Genomic DNA, 13,995 nt, shown 5'->3' with positions numbered 1-13,995 from the left:
ATAAAATCTAAAATAAGCGAAATTTCACGGCGCATCGCTGAACATATTGTCGGTTTCAAAATAAAATTTAAGAATGCAATTAAGTCTTTGTACACTGAAAATTAATACGTCTCCGTGTTGGTAGTCGTTAACACACCGCAGAGTAAATATTTACAAAAAGGTTTAAGTGTGCGGACAGCTGATGTCTTACAACAAAATAAATATAATAAAAGTATATTAGCGTCCAATTTGGTATCTGTATTGTCGGACACACGTCTTATTTATGGTCTAAACTATCCTCATAGACAATAGACTTAAAAGTTAAAACTTTCGTTCTAGATGTCTATACTTACCAAACTATAGAGTATATAGCTAAAATAGGCGTTCATTGTCGTCAAAGGTGCCATTAAATAGGTAACCTACCTATACCAAGGTTCTCACGGACAACTCTGCACTATTATAACTGTTCAACGGGACAGTTATTGCACGATTTGATTTGTAATATTAACTAGAAGAACATACACCTTAATTTGTCCAGTACATATTCTATCTTATACGTACTAAAAACCATATGTATGAATCTTGAATAGCGCAAAACCAGAGACAATATGTTGACAGATGAACGACCAAAACATGGCTCGTAGATTTCGCGTATTTCTCGTTGTTTATGGATGCGCCAGCGCCGGATTACTGGCTTAGGCGACAACTGGCGGCCCCATTCAGAGTATATCATTAATGCAGAACTGCGCGTTTTAATGGTCCACCTAATTTCAATTGTACCAAATATAACTTTAGTATTTATTAGTTGGCAAGAAGCGGCCGCCTATGTACACAACACAATTTAACCGCAATTAAAATTGTATGCGATGAAATATTGTTACAAATGTATGTTGAGTCGCTTTGTGAATACATCTCCTCGAATAGTTTCATGTTGATTTAACTGTTAAGTTTTCTTCTGACAGCGCGAGAGATTTACTTGGATACTGGCACTTTGATTAGAATATCACTAAACATTCCAAGAACCAATTAAACCTCTTGATTTTTCTACATAATATTCAGTATCGTGTCTGAAAAACCGATACGTCGAATTGCTATCTCCATACCACCCTATCCTCAGCTTGTAACCCATGGGTAGCTGGGCCGTCGTTCTCTCAGTATCACGCATTTCATGACAAGTTTAGTCAGTGCAGTTGTTTCCCCTTGCCTTGCATGATTATCATCAAAAGCGCCCTAATGCAAACGCCCTTCAGCCGGACTAAACTCATGTGTCCGTGTACCCCATCTCCCAGCTGCTAGAACTACATTTCCAAAGGGTTTGTAAACCGCAGTCTCGATAATAGGTTTCTCTACGTAACAGGGTTCGCCGCGAGTAGCCTGGGAGTGGTGTTACTGGCGAGGGGCTAAATGATAGTACGGTATAAGAAAAACCCTTTATTTGCTGACCTTTTTAACTCACATGCTATTCTTATAAAACAGTAGTATTCTTAAATCTAAGTTACATAGCAAAAATAATAAATTTATTAGCAACCACTTTGGTCAAGTTATCTGTCGATATAGACCTCCAATTGTTTTCACGTCTCTCTATCCTTGGCAGACCTTCTCCATTCTTTTGGTATATTGTCCTCCCATCTTTTGATTTGACCTCCTCGTTTTCTTTTCCCGTTCCTCGGATACCACTCTATCACATCACATCATGACAGTACAGTAGGTACTTGAACACAGATCATATATTGCCTTGATCCCCGAAGATACAAACTATATCTTCATTTGTACAAACTTATATCGTGTTAATCTTAATTTAACTTATAAATGTATTAAAGGCAAACAAATTTCTTTCAGTAGGAACGAAAGATGGCACAGCAGGTGCTGGTTTCGGGAGATCAGATGGTGAAGGTGACGAAAGGCTGGCACATATCCTTACAGAGGCATCCCACATGATTAAAACTCCAACCGGACTGCCCAATAATGATGACTCCAGCACACTGATGAGCAACGAAGACTCCAGTTCGCCACGAACTCAGTGCCCTTCGCCATTCTCTAATAAGGTAAGTTTAGAATTATAATTGAGATGATTTCAAAATTTTTGTGATAATAACTTTATTCAGTGAGTGAGTGAGCAGTGTTGGCCTAGTGGCTTCAGCATGCGACTTTCATCCCTGAGGTCGTAGGTTCGATCCCCGGCTATGCACCAATGGACTTTCTTTCTATGTGCGCATTTAACATTCGCTCGAACGGTGAAGGAAAACATCGTGAGGAAACCGACATGTCTTAGACTCCAAAAGTCGACGGCGTGTGTCAGGCACAGGAGGCTGATCACCTACTTGCCAATTAGATTGAAAAATGATCATGAAACAGATTCAGAAATCTGAGGCCCAGATCTAAAGAGGTTGTAGCGCCACTGATTTTTTTTTAACTTTATTCGGTAAAAGTCGAGATAATTTTCAGTCTTTACTTTTGGAAGCGCAACATTGCGATCACATTTTCACGAAATATCATGTTTAAAACTAAAAATATTCTCACAAAAATAAGTGTTAATTCGTTTAATGGAAACATTTCAGGATTCAAGTCAAAACAGAAGGCTGAAGAAATACGAAAACGACGACATTCCTCAAGAGAAAGTAGTCCGCATTTACCAAGAAGAACTCGCCAAGATTATGACGAGGAGAGGAGAGGATATGCGGCACAACCGAGAAGGGTTCCCTGGGTAAGTGGGTTTGATGTTCATTTAAACAAAATTAGGAAAAAAAATTAATGTATAAAATACGTTAATCGTTATAAGACGGGGTTTAAATTCATATCTTATTAAATTTCAACATCGTATTATATATTTTGACAAAAAGATGTCTGTTACCGCTTGAAATTTTCTATATTTTAATATATTTATTGCCGGCATTGATGTAATTAATTATATATTAAAATAAGTGTTGTTTGATTGATTGATTTGCTTTTAAAAGAGTGCCGAGAGTATTTTACGCTGGCTTTTTCTCTCGGCCTACACATATACATACATGAGTAGGGATATCTACCTATTCAAATTTAATGACGTGGAATAAGTGATACCTGTATCTTATATTCCATAATAAACATATTTTATTTTATTTATTTTTATGATGTATTTTTATTATATACGAAAAAACTGAAATGAGAACAGCAAATCTAAAACTAACATACAGAATGTTTCCTCCTTTTTTTAGCGGTGGCATGCCACCTCAGATAGAGCGGCCCCCCGAAGACATCCGCATGGCTCTCGAAGCCTATCACCGAGAACTCGCCAAGATCCAGGGAGGAAACATTCCCATCCACAACCTTCCAGGAATACCTCCCTTCCCGAACCTCATAGCCCTCCAGCAATTGCAGGCCCAGACGCACATCAACGGATCCGGTGCCGTCCAGGACCTGTCGCTGCCTAAAGACAAAAATGCCAAAATTAATGGAATGACTGATAGTGATAAGGATAAGATGGATGCAGAGGAGGCAATAAGGCACGCAGGAAGCGCCTTCTCCCTAGTTAGACCTAAATTAGAACCGGGGCAACAGTCCACTGGCTCTTCGGCGTCCAGCCCGCTCGGCAACGCCATACTTCCACCCGCGATAACCCCCAACGAAGACTTCAACAGCTCGGCGGCAGCTAGTCCTCTGCAGAGGATGGCTTCCATCACAAACAGCCTGATCTCGCAACCCCCGAACCCCCCGCACCATGTGCCTCCCCAGCGGTCTATGAAAGCGGTTCTGCCCCCGATCACGCAGCAGCAGTTCGATCTCTTCAACAACCTAAACACTGAAGATATAGTGAAAAGAGTGAAGGAGGCGTTGAGCCAATACTCCATAAGCCAAAGGCTGTTCGGGGAGTCCGTCTTGGGGCTGTCGCAAGGCTCGGTCAGTGACCTGTTGGCGCGGCCGAAGCCCTGGCACATGTTGACTCAAAAGGGACGAGAGCCTTTCATCCGAATGAAGATGTTCTTGGAGGATGACAACGCGGTACACAAGCTAGTTGCGTCGCAGTACAAGATCGCACCGGAAAAGCTCATGAGGACTGGAAACTATAGCGGAGCACCCGGTTAGTACATTTAGGTTTTTGTTTACACATTTTATAATATATATTAATAATTCAATAAATGTTATTCCTACCCTTTTTACTGAAACAAAACTTTCTCTTAAGATTATCGATTCAGTGTTAACCATCTGTATCTATTACAGTCTGTCCGCCGAACATGAGCAAGCCGATGCCGCCAACCCAGAAGATGATCTCTGACGCGACTTCCCTTCTGAGCAAGATGCAACATGAGCAGCTACTGGGACCCCACATGCCCCATCTACCCCCGGGACCTCTTCTGCTGACACCCCCCGGCTTTCCTCCACACCATGCCGTGACGTTGCCCCCGCAGCACCACGAAAACAAGGAGAGGAAGCCTCCACCGCCGCCCCAGCACCAGATGAGGGCGCTGCACCAGCACATGTCACCCAGCGTGTACGAGATGGCGGCTCTCACACAGGACCTTGACACGCAAACTATCACCACGAAGATCAAAGAGGCCCTCCTCGCCAACAACATTGGCCAGAAAATCTTTGGCGAAGCGGTGTTAGGTCTCTCCCAAGGATCCGTCAGCGAACTCCTATCTAAACCGAAGCCTTGGCACATGCTGAGTATAAAGGGGCGGGAACCCTTCATCAGGATGCAGCTATGGCTCAGCGATGCACACAATATCGATAGACTGCAAGCCTTAAAGAACGAGAGACGAGAAGCCAACAAGAGAAGACGGTCGAGTGGGCCAGGACAAGACAACTCCTCGGACACGTCTTCTAATGACACGTCGGAGTTTTATCACTCCAGCTCTCCAGGTCCGACGTCGGGCGTTCCCTCCGCGAAGAAACAACGCGTCCTGTTCTCTGAAGAACAGAAGGAAGCTTTGAGGCTCGCGTTCGCTCTCGATCCTTACCCCAACATGCCGACGATAGAGTTTCTGGCGGCAGAGTTGGGACTCTCCACTAGAACGATTACGAATTGGTTCCACAATCATCGAATGCGCTTAAAGCAACAGGCGCCCCACGGTCTTCCAGCGGAGCCCCCGGCGAGAGATCAGTCTTCCGCGCCCTTCGATCCGGTACAATTTAGGCTCCTTCTGAACCAGAGACTGCTCGAGCTCCAGAAGGAGAGGATGGGTCTGGCTGGAGTTCCCCTTCCGTATCCTCCGTACTTCGCGGCGAATTCAAACTTTGCAGCGTTAATCGGGAGAGGTCTGTTACCGCCCGAGGACCACAAGAACCCGGCGAGCGGTCTCGACTTGTCAATGCCGCTCAAACGCGAACCGGACGCGGACGACTTCGAAGACGACGACCTCGAGAGCAATCTGGGTTCGGAGGACTCTCTAGACGACGAGTCGAAAAACGAGCCAAAGGCGACGTCGACCCCGGCGCGGTCGAGTCGGAGGAAGCCTGCCGCGCCGCAGTGGGTCAACCCCGACTGGCAAGACGAGAAGCCCCGGAACCCGGACGAAGTCATCATCAACGGTGTCTGCGTCATGCGCAGCGACGACTTCAGACGGGAGGCGGAGGAGACGGTCCGCATAGAGCCTTCGCCTGCCCCCAGAGAGAACACGTCCCCCACCCTCGCCCCGGCCCCCTCGCCCCTCACGAGGGAGTCCCCGGAGGTGCTTGCGGAGGACAAGATAAAAACTGAAACAGAGGACGATCGGTGGGAGTACTAGAGTGAAGTGAAGTGAAGTGACTCCTAGTGAGTGTTGAAACGGGTCCGAGTGAAAGTGAAGCAGAACTTACGATACAAAAACTTGCATTTCGCTTTAATTTTATATGTATTACGTACCGAGGTACAAAGTGAATTACGGCTTAAGTATTATAGTTTCGATTCGAATGTTGTAAATAAAAATACCAAATATAAACGTCTGTATATATGTACGTAGGATAGCTATGACTAAGTGTAAGATATCGTTGCCGATAAATTAAGATAGAGGTCGTTTTATTGTTAAATAAATTTTAAAGTGCAATCAGATGTAAATTTAAGTACACTGACTCCCAGTGAAAGTATTATTATGTTTATAGACCGGTGAGGTCAAAAATATAATCGGGTTACTTTTAAATTATGGATGTTTATTTTATACAAATATGTTTTTCTACGTTTATTTAATTTTAGCTCAAAGTGTCACAATTCTATGAGAACTCCGCAACGGTGACTCGGTGATTTTTTTATAAAATGACGTACAAATAAAAACACAAATTACGAAGCAAAAATGTATTGCTTGCGGTTATAGTTTTATTTTATTTTAGCAATAAATTTGCTTTTAATCTTATTTTGAATTTTTGTTTTCTTTTATTTTCCCCGTTTTCTCGTAATTAGATTAACGTGTATATTGAATCGGGAACCGTACCCCTTGCATCAGTGTAAATATGGGTTTATGTGTAAATAAAACGCCACATTTAGGTAGCAAAATAGTTTAGATAATAGCAACCCAAAATACGTAAGCGGGGTTATAATAACGACATCTATATATTTTACTAGACAACTTTGGTACTGGAAGTTTTTTTTAAGTTGACGGACAATTTTATTCAAGTCAAAAAAAATCCGTAAAACTAAACTTCGTGCCAAACGTGTTTAGTAAAAAAAATAGAAAATTGGGTTAATGAGAAAATTTATAACTTTTGACAATGTTGAAACCAAATTCTTGATAGCGTTAGGTCCCCAATTTTATTGAATTTTTAATGACTTTGCAATTTTCATTTTCTAGTATTACTTTGGTATTACCAACTCCATACATATCGATGTTAATATGGCGATAAGTAGTGTAAGTTTAGGTATAATAGTCAATATTCGGTGACATAGGCTGTCTAACAGTAAACGAATTGTTTATTTCGTGAAGAACAGAGTTTAATTTTAAATATTATATATTCACGTTGCTTTTCGTTTATATTTTTGAAGTGGCTTGCTTTCTATTGAATATTTACAGAATTTATGATAATTATTGTTGAAATGGGACGCCTGAATATTTTGTGATGCAAAAACGCACATAAGATTATTTCGTTTTAAAATTAACACGTTTTATGTGAAAACAACTTTTTGTAAATCATTGTATTGGAAAGACTTAATGCATCCAGAATATTCTAGAACGGCCATAATATTTTGTATTAATTTGTTGAGGTGAGGTTGGGTCTAATATACCGTGTATATGTAGGGAATAGGAATCATTAGATATCCATTATAAATTATAATATAGTGATAAATTATAGTGGTAATTATTATTGTTCATATCATAATATTAATGATGCTGAAAACATTGTCTTCTTTCCGAACAATTTCTAAAGTTATTGAATTAAAATAAAGAAATTGCTAATCAATGTTGGTATTTATTTAACGCCTTGCGTAATTGTGTTAGCAATAACGTACTACTTCGTATTTTAACACTTAATAATGAAATTGCATCAATTAGTAATTAAATCAACGATATAATTATTATGTACTTTATTAATTATTTTAACTAATATTTCATTGCTATTGAAAGATCAAAATACAATAATTATAATAAATATGAAACATAACATGAAATAAAACGAGAATTAAACAGTCAACTGAAAGTGTTATAAATAAATGTAAATTAATCGACTTCTTCAATCACCGGGCCATCCTTACCACCCGAGTTTGTAGATTTAACACCAGCACCGTGTAATTTTTTCATCAGAGGTCCACAGACAGCTGTCACTTCTTGTAATTTATTTTCAAATTCATCTTTTTCTGCCAAAGAGTTCTTATCCAACCATGCTAAAGCCTCTTCACATACTTTCCTGCCTTTTGAACTTTCTGCAGCCCCCAGCTTATTGCCTGCCTCATCTAAAGCCTGTTTCACGCCAAAAAGGTAACCTTCTAGCTTATGTCTAGCAGATACCTTCTCTCTTTGACGATCATCATCATCTTTGTATCTTTCTGCATCAGCTAACATACGTTCTATATCCGCTTGAGAAAGCCTTCCCTTATCGTTCTTTATAACAATATTCTTACTTTTACCAGTACTATTTTCCTTTGCTGTAACGTTAAGTATTCCATTAGCATCCATGTCGAACGATACATCAATTTGTGGCACTCCACGAGGAGCCGGCGGTATCCCAGTCAGGTCAAAAGTGCCTAACAGATTGTTGTCTTTAGTAAGGGCACGTTCACCTTCGTAAACTTGGACAGATACTGCTGGTTGATTATCCGAGTAAGTAGTGAATATTTGAGAATGCTTGCAAGGTATCTTTGCGTTACGTTCGACAATCTTCGTCATAACTCCACCTGCAGTCTCAATACCCAAGGACAAGGGCGTAACGTCAACCAGTAAGACGTCTTTAATCTTTGAGTGTTTCTCTCCGCTTAATATTGCTGCTTGAACTGCTGCCCCATAAGCCACAGCCTCATCAGGGTTAATAGACATATTGAGCTTCTTTCCATTGAAGAAATTTTGTAATAAATTTTGAATTTTTGGAATCCTAGTTGAACCTCCGACCATGACGATATCGTCAATGACATTCTTGTCCAGCTTAGCATCTTTTAATGCTTTCTCTACCGGTTCAAGGGTTATACGGAACAGGTCTGCGTTCAACTCTTCAAAACGTGCTCTTGATATTTTTGAGAAGAAATCTATGCCTTCATATAACGCATCTATTTCAATACTTGCTTCAGTGCTAGACGACAAAGTACGTTTTGTTCTCTCAGCAGCAGTCCTTAAACGGCGTAAAGCTTTAGGGTTAGTTCGTAAATCTTTTTTATGTTTCCTTTTAAATTCATCAGCTAAGAAATTAACAAGTCTATTATCAAAATCTTCTCCACCCAAGTGTGTGTCGCCTGCTGTAGCTTTAACTTCAAACAGAGAACCTTCATCGATTGTAAGTATAGAAACATCAAAAGTACCGCCGCCTAAATCAAATATAAGGACATTTTTCTCACCCTTTAAGTTTTTATCTAACCCATATGCCAAAGCAGCAGCTGTTGGTTCGTTAATAATACGAAGAACGTTTAGACCAGCAATAGAACCAGCATCTTTAGTGGCTTGCCTCTGCGAGTCATTAAAATAGGCAGGGACTGTTATGACTGCACTATTGACTGATGTTCCGAGGTAGTTTTGAGCGATTTCTTTCATTTTTATAAGAACCATGCTACTAATTTCTTCAGGAGCGAACTTTTTCGTCTGACCTTTGTAAGTTACTTGAAGTTTGGGCTTACCTCCATCGTTTATTACTTTGAAAGGCCAATGCTTAATATCTTGTTGAATCTTTGGATCGTCGAATTTGCGGCCAATAAGGCGTTTTGCGTCAAAAATAGTGTTGCTCGGGTTAAGGGCTACTTGATTTTTCGCTGCATCACCTATCAGTCGCTCAGTATCTGTAAAGGCTACGTAAGAAGGGGTAGTTCTATTACCTTGGTCATTAGCAATAATATCTACATTTCCATGCTGCCACACCCCAACACAAGAATACGTAGTTCCTAAATCGATTCCAATAGAAGGCATTATCACTTATAATTCTTGTTTTTTTTTGTTTTAATACGCTTGCAAATCGAAAAACCAATATATTTGACAGTGAAAAAATAACAATACTCCTGGATCTCTACAATATAATATTTTTTTACGTGCCAGTATTATTGATCTTTAGTACTGTTTTTAAATCTTTTAATTAACATAATAAGTATTTATATCCTAGTATGTGATAAATATAATAGATCGATTATCTATATATGACATTTTGTCAATTGTCAGACACACTTGACATAGTACTAATTTTTCACTTCTCAGTACTAATCAAAACAACTAACTTTTAAAATCAAAATTCAAAATACATTCGTAAATACATTGTAATTAACTAATAGTTTTTGATGTTTAATAGCTTATAATTTTTAATGTTAAAGATAATATTTATTTTGCAATAATCAGAAAAATTTGCCACATTAAAAACTTTAATATTTCAGTTAAATTTTCGACGTGAGAGAATGTAAATAGTGCGTATAACCTAATATTTACCGCTGTTTTTATGTAAATGTTAAGATTATAAGCTTTGTTATCTTATAAAGTATAAATTTGAAAATATGCGTTATGCACAGTTAGTTGTAGGCCCAGCAGGTAGTGGAAAAGTGAGTATATTTCATTGTTTTAAACAATCATTTTTAAATTAAACAAAAAACTAATGAATGCAATATCTTGGTGCTATTGGGAATATTTTATAATCACAAATGGGTTTTGCAAGTTCTTTGCTTTGGATGAAGTCCTGAGTGGAGCCAGTGTCACTGACCATGCCAATAAAATTTCAGTCTACTTACTGCTCAACAATATTGAAACATGCAATGGATTCAAAGAGAATTGTAGAAGTAGTGAACTTAGATCCGGCAGCAGAACATTTTGACTATCAGCCACTTGTGGATATCCGAGAATTGATTCATCTGGATGATGCTATGGAGGATGAAGAACTACAGTTTGGGCCTAATGGTGGACTTGTTTTTTGTATGGAGTAAGTAGCTCTGATTTTTTAAGTGGTACCATTAAACTAGTCTAGCAAAGTTATTTTCCGGGAACTACATGAATAAAAATATTTGAGTGATTATTCAATTAGCAGAAGTAGTAATTACATATGCCTATATTTTTAAATGGGGTCTAATTATATGCACAAATTAAAATTTGTTAAACCGCTGTTCTATTATATTTTAACTGTTAATTTCAGAACTTTACTAGAAAACTGTGACTGGCTAGAAGAGCAGTTAGGAGATGTGGATGATGACTATATCTTGTTTGACTGTCCAGGTCAAATAGAACTCTATACACACTTACCTGTCATTAAAAAACTGGTTGATCAGCTCGAGAAGTGGAACTTTAGGATATGTGTTGTGTTCATGATTGATTCACAGTTTATGGTTGATGGGGCTAAGTTCTTGTCAGGTAAATAAGGTTAAATGATTAATCAAACTGTTGTTTAGGATGTAAGGTAACAATGGTACTACAGTCGACTCTCGATAATTTGAAACTCAAGGGACCAGAGATAAATTTCAATTATCAAGAGATCAAAATAACAAGTGTTTGAATAACCACGAGAGGGGGAGGAGCGACTGCAGGAAATAAGAATTTGATCAAAATTTGTTACTTATTATTTCTATATTCTTATTATGTATTAACAATTATTCACAAATTTTTATTTCGAAAAGAAGTCTGTAATCTTTTTTTGAGTGAGTGACTCATTTATGTAAACAAACGACAGGTATGTGCATGATAAACGCTTCAAATTATAGAGAGTAGGGAAGACCGGATTTCAAATTATCGCATGTTGGCGAGCAAGATAATACTTTTTCAACTTCAAATTACCGAAGGGACCAATTATCATTGATTTTATTCAATTTATCGAGTATTTTTCAAGGGACCGGATTTTTTCTTCAAATTATCGAGAGATTCAAATTAACGAGTGTCATATTATCGAGAGTCGACTGTAGTAGTAACCTATCAAAATAAAATTGATTATTAATCTGTTTATCTATCTAAGATCTGGACCTACTTCCCTGAAAGAAAAGTTAAAAATTGTTTTGATCTAAAAGCAGTTTCTTGCTTTATTATACAAGTAAAAAAATTATATTTTTTAGCATTTATAATCAAGCTAGCAAAATGTATTAAAGTTACAGCTTCAATAAATAAATAGATGTGTTGATGATAATTATAACCTTAAATATTTTTTAGGAACAATGGCGGCCCTTAGTGTAATGGTGAATTTAGAATTACCTCATGTTAACATTTTAACTAAAATGGACCTCCTTAGTAAATCAGCGAGGAAACAATTAGATAAGTTAGAACATTTATTTTACATAAAGTATATATGTATGTATAATAAAAACTTTAGAGGTGTCAAGGGACACCCGGATGGAACGAAATTCCTTTCGATTGTTTTATATGTTAATTGGTATCATAACAGTATGATAGATTTTCTCGACACCAATCTTACGACGAAAAAACCCATCCAAGTACTGACCTCGCCCGACGTTGCTTAACTTCGGTGATCGGACGAAAACCGGTGTGGTGTATTCAACGTGGTATGGACGTTGGCGATAGCTAAATCGAAAATGTAAAATATAACAACTATAGCAAAAAGTGTCGTTACAACTTTTGGTCTTAATTTATTCCATCTAGCCCCCCTTTCGCAACGCTCGATAACTTCGTTCCAACAAGACTAATTTAGTTAAGCGATTCCAAAAATAATTTTCATTTCTTATCCCTACAAAAAAAAGCCAACATCACGAGGTGTTCTCAGGCGGTCACCCATCCAAGTAATGACCTCGCCCGACGTTGCTTAACTTCGGTGATCGGACGAGAACCGGTGTATTACAATAGCAAATAGCAAAAAAGTGTCGTGACAAACTTTCGTTCCAATAATAACTTGTACATAATTGCAGTGCTACCAATTGACCAATATATTATAGATATATATAGGAAATATTTTTTTACTTCTTTAGACAACAATGCTAAATTAGTTTAGAAAACTAGCAAACTGTGGAGTCAGCTCCCAGTGGGGGTTTTCCCTGAGAGATACAACCTCCAATTGTATAATGAAAGAATATCCTTCCTCAAAGGCTGGCAATGCACCCACTAAAATGGGTTTCTTGTTAGACTTGTCTCACTATATATATATGTTATATATATACATTTCATTTGTTTTTGACGATCATAAGTGTACCTATGTGATTAAATGATTTTTGAGTTATCTATATTTGCTATAAAATATTAGTTTTACATTTTCAGTTACTTAGACCCAGACCCACACGTATTATTAGCAGATATGCGAAACGTTAATTCACGGTGGCACGAGAAATACGCAAAATTAACAGAGGCAATCGGTGAAGTTATTGAAAATTTTAGCTTGGTTCGATTTTACCCGCTAAATATCAAAGATGAAGAAAGCATAGATAACATTTTGATAACCATAGACAATATAATTCAGTTTGGCGAAGATGCTGATGTGAAAGTTAGAGATTTTGATGAACCCGATCCGGAGAATGATGGTGATGAGTGATCGGAGGTAATATAAAATTTTTATAAAAGTAATTTAAAAAAAGGGTGCGTGTACTTATGTACGCGCGTAAGAAGTTATACTTCTTTGGCATTATTAAAAATAGTTTTTGGTTGCATGCAAATAATTAATAACAATTAAATAATCAAAGACTGGAAAAGGAGTCATTATAGTCAATAATTTCAATTTACATTTGAAAAATTAAATAAATAAATATTTATATTCATTATTATTTTCTTATATTAATTAGTATTGATTTAAATCACTTCTGATAATAATTCAAACGCATATATAAAATTCGCACTTGTATAATTGTGTTTTGTTGTAAAACAAAATGAAAACACGTGTTTTAAATGTGGAAACTCAAAACATGTGGATAAATATTATAAATATAAATACACAGTGAACAGAGGCGGCGTGCGTGCCAACATGCGCCACTAACTTCATTCTGTTAATTTTGTGTCACGGTGCGCGCGCATCGTAAAATTTCACTCTCATCAATTTTTCATAACGCGCCTAAAGAGAAAGAAGTATAACTTCAAAATTAAACTGACTTGAAATAGCTGAAATACTATCTTAAAAACTATGAACCGATTTCTGGTGAAACTTGGACTGTTAAAGTATAACTTTTTGGATTTAAAAAAAAAATATCTCAATATGACTAAGTTTCCGAAGAATTTGTGGCCAAACCTATTCTGTCATGTTAAACTTATACCTCAATTTTTTATGTTTGTTTTAAATTGGTAAGAATTTTGAGTGAAAACCTTTGCATTATTAACATTATTACACTGAAATGAGATTAGTATTAAAAACATTTTTTAAATAATATCTGAGTTGCTTTTCATGAGTATACATAATTTTATTTTACAGGCAAACAATCAAGGAAAATAATTGAAAACTCGAAAATAAAAAGGTGCTTCTACATTTTTAAGGAATTAAGTCCAATGTATGTCAATTAAATATTTCTCAGCAGTCTAAATAAAACCTTTTCCAAATAAA

The 13,995-nt window shown here is 37.5% G+C and overlaps 3 protein-coding genes across 9 annotated transcripts in view; 2 read left to right on the top strand and 1 right to left on the bottom strand.

The window, feature by feature from the left end:
* The window catches only part of LOC125053838 (homeobox protein cut), a 133,919-nt gene extending 126,593 nt beyond the window's left edge, over window positions 1-7,326 (top strand). For 4 of the 7 annotated variants that reach the window (XM_047655426.1, XM_047655422.1, XM_047655427.1 and 1 more), the window contains 4 exons: window positions 1,819-2,024; window positions 2,538-2,683; window positions 3,153-4,036; window positions 4,177-7,326. In XM_047655426.1, coding sequence (XP_047511382.1) covers window positions 1,819-2,024; window positions 2,538-2,683; window positions 3,153-4,036; window positions 4,177-5,684 — 2,744 coding nt within the window. In that variant the 3' untranslated portion in view covers window positions 5,685-7,326. The remainder of the gene's footprint in view (window positions 1-1,818; window positions 2,025-2,537; window positions 2,684-3,152; window positions 4,037-4,176) is intronic. The other 3 variants (XM_047655423.1, XM_047655428.1, XM_047655424.1) reach the window with 2 other exon arrangements.
* Window positions 7,327-7,435: 109 nt separating this feature from the next.
* On the bottom strand, window positions 7,436-9,556 carry LOC125053992 (heat shock protein 68-like). Its single transcript, XM_047655636.1, has one exon. The coding sequence runs from the start codon at window positions 9,468-9,470 to the stop codon at window positions 7,584-7,586; it is 1,887 nt and encodes a 628-aa protein (XP_047511592.1). The 5' UTR covers window positions 9,471-9,556; the 3' UTR covers window positions 7,436-7,583.
* A 252-nt stretch (window positions 9,557-9,808) lies between these two features.
* Window positions 9,809-13,995, top strand: LOC125053995 (GPN-loop GTPase 3). Its single transcript, XM_047655640.1, has 6 exons — window positions 9,809-10,087; window positions 10,265-10,461; window positions 10,672-10,886; window positions 11,673-11,778; window positions 12,729-13,005; window positions 13,867-13,995. The coding sequence occupies exons 1-5, from the start codon at window positions 10,043-10,045 to the stop codon at window positions 12,997-12,999; spliced, it is 834 nt and encodes a 277-aa protein (XP_047511596.1). The 5' UTR covers window positions 9,809-10,042; the 3' UTR covers window positions 13,000-13,005; window positions 13,867-13,995.

The sequence above is a fragment of the Pieris napi genome, chromosome 11, assembly GCF_905475465.1.
Source record: "Pieris napi chromosome 11, ilPieNapi1.2, whole genome shotgun sequence".
Classification (NCBI taxonomy): domain Eukaryota; kingdom Metazoa; phylum Arthropoda; class Insecta; order Lepidoptera; family Pieridae; genus Pieris; species Pieris napi.
Note: the sequence above shows the minus strand (reverse complement) of the source record. Positions and strands in the feature narration are given on the sequence as shown.